At 43.9% G+C, this 11,092-nt stretch overlaps 1 protein-coding gene across 1 annotated transcript; it reads left to right on the top strand.

Annotated features, from left to right (window-relative positions):
* The first annotated feature begins 8,169 nt into the window (after positions 1–8,169).
* LOC110150818 (translation machinery-associated protein 7-like) lies at positions 8,170–8,529 on the top strand. Its single transcript, XM_070458434.1, has one exon. It carries the CDS (start codon positions 8,170–8,172, stop codon positions 8,362–8,364), a length of 195 nt encoding a protein of 64 aa, XP_070314535.1. The 3' UTR covers positions 8,365–8,529.
* The last annotated feature ends 2,563 nt before the right edge of the window (positions 8,530–11,092 follow it).

Genomic DNA, 11,092 nt, shown 5'->3' on the forward strand with positions numbered 1-11,092 from the left:
GACCCAGCACCCTTTCCAAAAGAGTACAGTATCCCTGACCTGTCCAAATGAGTGCTGTTGCCACAATGGGATACATCTCCCAAATTACTAAAAAGTGACTCTGAGTCTCAAAACATTTGACACATGTCCGTATAGATGCTCAGGAGTCTGTTTACTCTGAAATGATGATATAAAATGTAAGCAAGTGTTCAGTAACTGGTGAATATTGGTAATTGTGATTTAACACCATAGTTACAACCTCCCTCTCTGTTCTATTTCTTATTCTTCTATTTTTTCTCCTTATTAATAGCTTTTCACTCCTATTCTCATTTGTTTGTCTACATTAATCCCACTAGTCTGTGAGGGACAAGCTGTTTTTTAATAAAGCAACAGTGGCCTTTCTGATATAACATAGTAGTTATGAACTTAGGTTTTAAAGCCAGGCTGCCTTGGTTCAAATTCTGAGCCTGTCCCTTAGCAGGTTTGTTTCCAGTTCTTCACTTCTTTCTTTCTTTAGTTGGAATATAATTGCTTTACAATGTTGCATTAGAGTCTACCATACAATAAAGTGAATCAGCTATATGTATACATACATCCCCTCTCCTCATGAGCCTCCATCCCACACCTCCCATCCCACCCCTCTCAGTCAATCAGTTCACTCGCTCAGTCTTGTCCGACTCTTGGCGACCCCATGGACTGCAGTACGCCAGGCTTACCCTGTCCAGGTAAGCTCCCGGAGTTTACCCAAACTCATGTCCGTTGAGTCGGTGATGCCCTCCAACCATCTCATCCTCTGTCGTTCCCTTCTCCTCGTGTCTAGGTCATAACAAAGCACCAAGCTGAGCGCCCTGTGGTGTAGAGCTTCCCACTAGCTATCTACTTCACACATGGGAGTGAATATATGTCAGTGCTCCTTTCCCAGCCCATCCCACCCTCCCCTCCACACCTCTGTGTCCAGATGTCCATACTCTATGTCTGTGCCTCTATCCCTGTCCTGCGACTAGTTTCATTACTACAATTTTCCTAGATTCTACATATACGTATTAATATATGATATTTGTTTTTCTCTTTCTGACTTACTTCACTGTGTATGACAGACTATAGGTTCATCCACATCACTATAAATGACCCATTTTTATTCCTTTTTATGGCAGAGTAATATTCCATTGTAATTATGTACCACATCTTCTTTATCTATATCTATCAATGGACATTTAGATTGCTTCCATGTACTGGCCATTGTAAATAGTACTGCAATGAATATTGGGATATCTGTAACTTTTTGAATTATGGTTTTCTCAGGGTATCTTCACCCTTTTCTACATACACTTCGCCATAGTTCCATCTTGGGCAGAGTGTCCTTTTCATTTCTGGACTTTAGGCTCACCCATGTGATGTGTGTTGGCTAATTTTGTGTAGGTAAAGGTGTCCCTGTATTAGTTCTGAGCCTAAGACTTCAGTGGCCTCATATGTTTCCACTTTGCTGTTTTCATCGCCACCATCCCTATGAGAAGACTATGCCTCAGCCAGCACATTGGTCTAAAAAGGATGAAAAACGCAAATAATAGAATTGCTCCAGCTGAATCCAGCTTGGTGTAACTCCAACCTCCTGTAAACCCAGAGATACAGTCTAACTAGGTGCTTACTGCTGTCTGACGTGGAGAATGTGTAGCTGTTTGTTACACAGCATTATTGCATGACAGTTAACTGAATCTTCTCTCGATGTCTGAATTTTCTTTTATATGACTTGAAAAGAAGAGTTCATAATTGTGTCTTCTATAGGGTTCTTGGGGAAAGTAAACGAGAAAAAGCACATGAAGTGCTAAATAAGCTGCCTGATACACAAGAACCAATTGGTATTTATCTGTTATTATCATTACTAGGTGCCAGGAGTTTATATTCATTATCCTTATCTATGTGTGCTTCACTTTTCCATCTGCTAAGTGGAGAGAGATGAGGTTTAAATAGTGAAATGCAGAAATGAAAGTGAGTGCCCAGTGACCTGCTGAAGTGGCCCAGGCAGGAGAGAATCTGGAGGGTGAAACTTCTTTGGAAACTCAAACCAGAAACTCCCCATGTAACCACGCAGTGTCTGCCAACAAATCAGGAAGGGAAAGAGAAGGCTTCCTTGCAGAAACTGTTGATCGATATAAAAACAAGAAGACAAGGACACAAGCCTTGGGTTAGAAGCCTGGATCCCGGGAATAAATCCTGTGTGTCCATATTTTACTGCAATTTCAAAGGAGTTCTGACAATTCACCTCACCTTGGTGCCATGAAATTTGCCCTTTGTTTCATACACAACAGTCCCCTGGAAGGGTTGCAGGAATACAAATATGACCGTGTCAGAAGAGGTGGTGTTGCATCCTTCGGCCAAGTGGAAAGCCGCTTTCCCAAATCACTTTCATTAGGGTTTCTCTCCAGGCTCAGAGACACAGGATGTGTCTAAATAGGTGCCATGGCAGAACCCTTGATTCAGCTTTGTTTTCCTGGAGCCAGGCTGAAAACAAGACGTTATCAGAGCTTTTCAGATGTGTACCTTCACAAGCCCAGGATTTTCAAAAGATGAGCATTTAAACCGACTTTCAATATAAGTCCAGGGAGTGAAAGAGAAGGGACTACCTGTCCATTCCTTGTGGGTGCCAATGTAGGGGTTAGCTTATTTGCAAATATTTCTAGGGCCTCCATCTCTCCCCCAAATAATCAGGAAACCCACAATTTAAACCTGGAGTTGCAAAGTCAAGCTACAAAGGGCATTTTAAATTGAGTGCCTCTAAGATCACTCTGGCTTTGTCCAGGTGGTGATGAAATTTTTTAAATCGAATGCAGAATGTGTCTTCATTTTTCTGGGGAAAGGATACAGACATTTTCACATTTTTCAAAGGGTCTTCCAAAAGATAAGAACTACTGATTCAGAGGGATGCTAGTTGAATTTAAACAATTCAGTTAATTAACTGAAATCAATTAATTCAGTTAATGAGAATATTTTCTTATTTACCTTTATGCTGACAACCTTTTTTATTTCAAAGCAAAGCTGTTGGTAGACAAATCCATTACCCTATTCTTGTTCATAACGATGAGGCTGATATCTTCCCAAGTGTATTTTGTTCTTCTAGGCCAAGCCTGACCACGAGCCAGCTCTAATCAATAAAGCTATGTTACAGAAGATCCACTGAACCTCTAAGACACAATCATGTGTGCTGGCTTTCACGTGCCTTGAGTTTCAGTGGAAACTCAGAGAGGCTTTTCTATGTCCTCAGTGCTTTCTGAAAAATATCTCACTAGTTATCACATCACGCCTGTAAGGTGGAAATAAGAAACTGCCACAGAACTCTCCCAAGTTCTGCCTGAGCAGGTGACTTCGGCCCCAAGTCCCCAGCACCATCCTCAACAGTGTAAATAAGGTTACAGCTTCTTCCGAAGACCCCGGAGGCAGGACTGTACTGGTGCCAGGCACTCACTTACAGGAAGCAGCGTCTGCTACCAGCCTTGGGAGCAGAAGGCGGGAGTAATGATCACTGTCTCAGCACCAGTGGCCTCCCCAACCTAGTTACTTGTTTTAATTAACAGGACAAAGCCACACCTTTTGGTCTCCTTCAGGGAATTGGAGCGTTCCAAGTGGGAGGGGCCGAGAAGATGGTTCTGTGTACCCAGATCTTGGGTTCTAAAGATAGAAGACCATGACTAAGGCTTTGCCTCCCTCCCGGTGGCATTGGGGGAGCCGGGACGGCAGGCCCCAAGGATAGAGGGTTTTCCAGGAGATGGCAGTGCTCTCCAAGGTTGGATCCTGGCTGTGCCGGCCTTCCCCATCCACTGAAGAGTACTGTAATTGAGACATAACATGATAATGCATTCTGGACCACACAGCTGCTCGAGTGTCACCTCAAAATGCTTCTTACCAGCCTCAAAGTCACTGTAAACAGGGGAGAGAGATGGAAGGGAGATGGAGGGTGGGGACACATGGGAGGGGGCCCGCGGGGACGCCAGACAGCGCACTCGGCTTTGCTATCTGTGGAGTTTCAATACCTCCAGGCCAGGAGCTGCCCTGATACATATTTACAACTGTTCCTTGGTTCACCTCTGAAGACCAATAAAAGGAAATTGAAGGACGTGTATTGTCTGCATTTTAATTTCCAGGTTTACAAGAAATGTTTCATTATTCTAATTCAGGGGCAAAATAAAACATCTTTCCTTTGGAAATGAAAGATCTCCTTGATCAGGGTGAAGAGCATAGCAAAGCACTCTCTCTCCTAAGAGGCAGGGCTATTCCCAAAGCTGGCCCCAGATTCTAGATAGCTAGGGGAATGGTGGTGTGGGGGTGGTGGAGGGGGAGACGAGCCAAAAGAGAATCCTGGCTAGTGACAGAATTGCCCTGTGCGACGCACATGTAAGAAATGAATTCACGTGACTGCATAACTGATGAAGCAGGTCCAGTACTTCCCAGGACCTGACAATGACGTCTCAGGACAGACCTAGGGACAGAGGGATAAGAGACAGGGTAAGCAAATACCTTTCCCCTGCAAGAGACTGTTGGCTGAAGTGCTGATTTATATAGGCACGTTTATAGGAATGAATGAGCCTGATAAGATCAGGGTCAGAAGGACAGTAATGACTGTTCAGTAATGTCATGTAATTTACTAGATGTGTTCATGGTTCAGGAGTTGAACCTCTAATTCCGGAGCACTTATTTGTAGTTTTTGTTTATCGCTCCTTGGATTTTGCCAGAGACCTGCAAGTGGAGGAGAGAGCAGTGAGGTCAGCGGGGTGGATTGTTTAGGAAATCTGTGCAAAGGAAACCGATCCTCAAAGAGAAAGAGGCCAGTCTTTAATCAGCTTTGAACACCTCCAGAGTCTGTGTGGCTTCCTTTTAATTTTTTGTCCAAAACTAGTTGCTTTCTGTTTTCCTTAACCCTCTTCCACTGGACTCTGTTCTATATTCTCTGCAAATCCTCTCTTCCATGAAACTCTCTCTTATTCCACCCTCTTACCTAAGCTCAAGAGTCATCCTCAATTAGAACCTGGAAAGAGTAGACAGGAAACACACAATAGTCTTTCTACTCTTTGCTGTTAGCACTTGAAATGTGCTTGCATTTGCCACAGCCAAGTGATGCATTAAAAGAAGACAAAGCAAACAACAAAAATTCACATATAAAAATTTGTTTTGAGGATTGGGGTGATATTTTTCCAAGAGGTCAGTCTTTCCTGGTGGAAACCAGGTTGCTTTCTGGGTAAGGAGGAAGAAGTAACCATTTTGCAGAGAGTGAGAAATATTTCTCAGAGAATACCCGGGCTGTTCACTGTGGGTGGTGGCTGTTCAAGGAGCATTGTTGTTGTTGTTCAGTCACTAAGTCATGTCCAACTCTTTGTGAACCCATGGACCCTAGCCTGCCAGGCTCCTCGGTCCATGGGATTTTCCAGGCAAGAATACTGGAGTGGGTTGCCATTCCCTTCTCCAGGGGATCTTCCCGATCCAGGGATATAACCCACATCTGCATTGCAGGCAGATTCTTTACCACTGTGCCACCTGAGAAGCCCCCAAGGAGTATTACCAATAATCAAGTGAGTGAGGTAGGGAGATAGAGGCTGGGAAGACAGACATGCAGGGTGGAGACTCAGCAGAGGGATGGAATGAAGTGGAGTATCCTCTAGGCAGCGTGAGACAGAGTTTTCAGACTACGGCCAAAGAATGCTTTACAGGAGGAAGGCGGTGGAGACCGTGGAGGCAATGAAAATGATCAGCAAAACCTATAAACATTTATAGTGGGAGGGAGCAAAGTCCTATAAACAAAATAAATGAACACTGCGCAGATCACAGAGCAATTGCATGTTAACACCCTGCAACCTATGTAACAACAGGTGTTCTAGACAGAACACACAAATAGAGTCCTAAGACATGGACCAGCCCTGACAAGACACCAATTACCAACCCAGGTGAGAAGCCGGTATGGTCCATGCTAAGCACATTCTTGCTACATTTATCTCTGCTGGCTAATTTTGTTTACCTCTCATAATGTTTATGCACTCTCAGGCTTAAATTATTTTCCAAAAAAGACTTCATGTTTGAGTCTCCATCAAAGGAATCAAGCATTTGTCTGATGCTCAAATATCTGAAACCATGTAGCTCCTATTGACCATCTGGCAGGAATGTTATATCATTAACCATATTTAAACTTGTAAATATCAGCCAGGAAGACTGAGGAGGTGGTGCCAGGATTATACAAATCATTCACCAAAAATGGTGTCTCTATTTTACAGAAATGCCCTGTACAAACCTCATTCAAATTCAGCAAGCACACAGAACAATGTTCTTTCTCCTCCATCACAGAGAGAAATGTAGAGTGAAATTCACAAGCAAAACTGAGATTACACAGTTCCAGATGTGCAAATCTGCAGCGTTTGACCATTTGGATGTTAGAAAGGGTAAAATTTCAGAGGCCAGCACTGGAAGATTGGTGGGAAAGCTATTGAGAAATCTTTTACATGAGCCTATTACTGACCTAGGTTTCTTTGTGGTTCCTGTTGGTTGTGACATTTGCATTGTGTCAGCTCCCATTCTGCAATAAATATTTTCTTCTGTTGGTGATTTTCAAGCTTAAATGCATGGGACTAGGAACAACATCTAAAATTATCCTGTCCAAATTCTAATATTTTAGCAGTGGAACTGTGTAAAAAATAAACAAAAACCAATCTTAATGAAAATTTATCCACCTAGGGTTATTTGGTTGTAGGCAACAGAAACTAGTGAGCTAAATAAAGCAAAAGGGGATGTACTGGAAAGGTATTGGTGATTGAAGGGAGGATGGAAGCATGAGGCTGAGAATAAACAAAACAGCAGGAACAGAAGTGGTGCTAGATTAACTCAGACCACTATTTTTGCCTTTGTAGTTACTGATCTGAGGGTCAAAATCCAGGAGAGTCTGATTAAGCTTGGGTCACATTCTTGGTGGGCTTCCCAGGTGGCTCAGTGATAATCTGCCTGCCAATGCAGGAGACTCAGGAGATGCGGGTTCAATCCCTGAGTTGGAAAGATCCACTGGAGGAGGAAATGGCAAGCCACTCCAGTATTCTTACCTTGAGAATTCCATGGACAGAGGAGTCTGGTGGGCTACAGCCCATTGGGTCGCAAAGAATCGGACACGACTAAGAGACTGTGTATACATGCGTGCAAGTGCTTGGCTGTACCAAGTGGTGAGAGCTTCTGGTAGAAGAAGCCAGTAGCCTCTGTGGCTGATGGGCAGGACATTTTGAGGTTGCACACAGCATGGAGGACATAATTTTCCAAATAGAAATTGGAGTGCTGAGGATGAATGGGTGCTAAAAAGCAAAATCCCATCAAATACACACATACATAATAAAACAGATGAAAATAGTTAAAAAGAAAGAAAAAGAAAAAAATAGGAGTACTAAGAACCCCATCCCTAACCTCTTACGGAGGCTTCAGAAGCAGTCATTCCATCCATGGCATAGGATGAAAACCACCAACCTGGTTCACAATCTGGCAATCTCAGATGATTAGATTTAAGTTATTATTCCCCAAATTTTGAGGGAATGAAGCCTACACTATCTTTTCACAATTTCCTTGAGGAATTCTTCATTATCACAATTACTTCCTGTCAACTTAATATGAACCTTCAATGTTTACTGTTATCACAATCCTATTGGTGCCATCCTGAATCTGTCTTTCCACCTCTGGTCATGTGATATGATTGTGCTTCATTTTTTTCTTTGAAGTTGGGTGTGACCATGTGTTGGCCAAAGAAATGTGAGTGGAAAGTACCCATGTCACTTCTAGGCAGAAGTTCCAATAGCCAGTGCACAATGTTCAATGTTTTCTGCTTGCTGCTGTGTGATCATGGCAGCATGGGGCAGATCAAGCCTCCATGGGCTTCGTCCTTAATTGGTCCAGGGATTCTAGATACAAGTCCAGGGATACAAGTGGGCCAATTAAAGTTTCTTCTGGAGCAAAACAATGGGATGGTGGAGTCTTGTCCAATCTTAAGTGCAAGAGAAGGCTATTTAGAGTTCTGGCCTAAATTGGTCCTTAATTAGTCCAGGGATTCTGGATACAAGTCCAGGGATTGGTCCTTAATTGGTCCAGGGATTCTGGATACAAGTCCAGGGATACAAGTGGGCCAATTAAAGTTTCTCCTGGCTTCCGGTGGCAGGGTCTGGGGAAGGGGCAGCAGGCACCATGTCAGGCCGCGAAGGTGGCAAGAAGAAGTCCCTGAAGCAGCCCAAGAAGCAAGCCAAGGAGATGGACAAGGAAGATAAGGCATTCAAGCAGAAGCAGAAGGAGGAGCAGAAGAAACTCGAGGAACTAAAAGCAAAGGCTGTGGGGAAAGGCCCCCTGGCCACTGGTGGAATTAAGAAATCTAGCAAAAAGTAACCTGTTCCCTTGTGCCTGAGGCAGTGATGACCCTTAGTTCCATTCCTGTTTAAACACCTGGATTCCCTGCCATGATATCTGTTGCCACCTATAGCTAGAATGAAGTGTTGTCTTGGAACCTATTGTACATTTAAGAATAAACTTTTGTAAAAAAAAAAAAAAAAAAAAGGTTTCTTCTGGAGCAAAACAATGGGATGGTGGAGTCCTGTCCAATCCTAAGTGCAAGAGAAAGCTACTTAGAGCTCTGGCCTAACTGTGATGATTTCCCCCAACGCAGCCTAGGGAGTGGAGAAGGGACACAGTGAAGTAGATGCAGAGAGGAGAGACAGGACGAGGGAAGCATTTGAGGCCAATGATGTGAATGGACTTCTCCCAAGGCTTACCTGCAGCCCTGAGCTCATCTGTGCCACCTCCATTTCTATAAGGCATCCTTCCTTTTACATTTGACTCACTTGGGTGGGGGTAGGGTGGGAGGGGGTGGTTACCTGGAAATAGCAAAGTCTTAAATTATTTCAGGCTCCTTCCAACTCTTGTAACCTGTTAGATCATCAAACTCGCCTGAAACCACGGCTTCTGATTCCATTTGAGTGTTCATCTGTGTTTTGCTTTTTCCTCCTCTACACCAAGTCAGGTTCTGTAGAACCAGAGCCTGAGACAGAGGTCTGGGTAGTGTGATCTCAGAGGCTGCTCTTCAGGAAGAAGCTGTCAGGGAGTGAGGGGATCAGAGTGGGGAGGGTGTCAGCTAAAACCGAGACGTGGTCTGAGGCACAAGGGGCTCAGAAGACAAACTGCTCACCAGATTTGTTTCAGCCTGAGGAATGGGGGCAAGAATTTTGTATCCCATTAGTCACCAATTAGCTGGGTGTCTGGGAGTGAACTGAGGTCAACTTCTTGAACAAAGCAGCTCCCATCGGCCAACAACAGTTCCCCAAAGAGCAGGATGAGAACTAGCTCTTAGCAGCCACCTCTCAAAGCAGCTGTGGAAGGGCCCCAGAAGGGCCCCTGAACAGGGATATGAGTGGGGCACCAACTGTGTCTATAACAGCCTTCTGGTTATTCTAATTATTAAGTGCATCTTTCTTATTTTAGAATGTTCTTTCAAGGATAGTTCCTATCAGATCTCACAGAATACAAGAAAAATTCTTTCATTTTTCTATAAAATACACTGAAATTGGCATCAAGAGTAGTAACTATCAGGTGAAAGGGGGCCATTTAGCACAGAGGGTAGTCAGTGGTACTGGTCATGACTCTGAACATACCTGGAATTTTGCTCCCGTACCCCTTTCCTCCTCTTTCATGATGATAGCATTCCAGATTTCCATTGAGGAAAAGTCCCACTTCCAGTAGAAGTTCTGATTGCTGTTGTTGTTCAGTCACTTTGTCATGTTGACTCTTTGTGACCCCATGGTCTGTAGCACTCCAGGCTCCCCTCTCCTTCACCATCTCCTGGACTTTGCTCAGACTCATGCCCATTGAGTTCAGTGATACCATCCAACCATCTCATCCTCTGTCGTCCCCTTCTCCTGCCTTCAATCTTTCCCAGCATCAGGGTCTTTTCCAGTGAGTTGGCTCCTCGCATCAGTTCAGTTCAGCCACTCAGTCATGTCCAACTCTTTGTGACTCCATGAACCACAGCACGCCAGGCCTCCCTGTCCATCACCAACTCCCAGAGTCCACCCAAACCCATGTCTATTGAGTCGGTGATGCCATCCAACCATCTCATCCTCTGTCGTCCCCTTCTCCTCCTGCCCTCAATCTTTCCCAGCATCAGGGTCTTTTTCAAATGAGTCAGCTCTTTGCATCAGGTGCCCAAAGTATTGGAGTTTCAGCTTGAACATCAGTCCTTCCAATGAACACCCAGGACTGATCTCCTTTAGGATGGACTGGCTGGATCTCCTTACAATCCAAGGGACTCTCAAGAGTCTTCTCCAACACCACAGTTCAAAAGCATCAATTCTTTGGCGCTCAGCTTTCTTTATGGTCCAACTCTCACATCCATACATGACTACTGGAAAAACCATAGCCTTGACTAGATGGACCTTTGTTGACAAAGTAATGTCTCTGCTTTTTAATATGCTGTCCAGGTTGGTCATAGCTTTCCTTCCAAGGAGTAAGCATCTCCTAATTTCATGGCTGCAATCACCATCTGCAGTGATTTTGGAGCTCAGAAAAATAAAGTCAGCCACTCTTTCTACTGTTTCTCCCTCTATTTGCCATGAAGTGATGGGACCAGATGCCACAATCTTAGTTTTCTGAATGTTGAGCTTTAAGCCAACTTTTCACTCTCCTCTTTCATTTTCATCAAGAGGCTCTTTAGTTCTTCTTCACTTTTTGCCATAAGAGTGATGTCATCTGCATTTCTGAGGTTATCGATATTTCTCCCAGCAATCTTGATTCCAGCTTGTGCTTCTTCCAGCCCAGTGTTTCTCATGATGTACTCTGCATATAAGTTAAATAAGCAGGGTGACAATATACAGCCTTGATGTACTCCTTTCCCAACTTGGAACCAGTCTGTTGTTTCATGTCCAGTTCTTGACCTGCATACAAGTTTCTCAGGAGGCAGATAAGGTGGTCTGGTATTCCCATCTGTTTCAGAATTTTCCAGTGTGTTGTGATCTACACAGTCAAAGGCTCTTCATAGTCAATGAAGCAGAAGTAGATGTTTTTCTGCAAGTCTCTAGTTTTTTTATGATCCAACAGATGTTGGCATTTTGATCTCTGGTTCCTC

The sequence above is a fragment of the Odocoileus virginianus genome, chromosome 30 (genome assembly GCF_023699985.2).
Source record: "Odocoileus virginianus isolate 20LAN1187 ecotype Illinois chromosome 30, Ovbor_1.2, whole genome shotgun sequence".
NCBI classification, from domain to species: domain Eukaryota; kingdom Metazoa; phylum Chordata; class Mammalia; order Artiodactyla; family Cervidae; genus Odocoileus; species Odocoileus virginianus.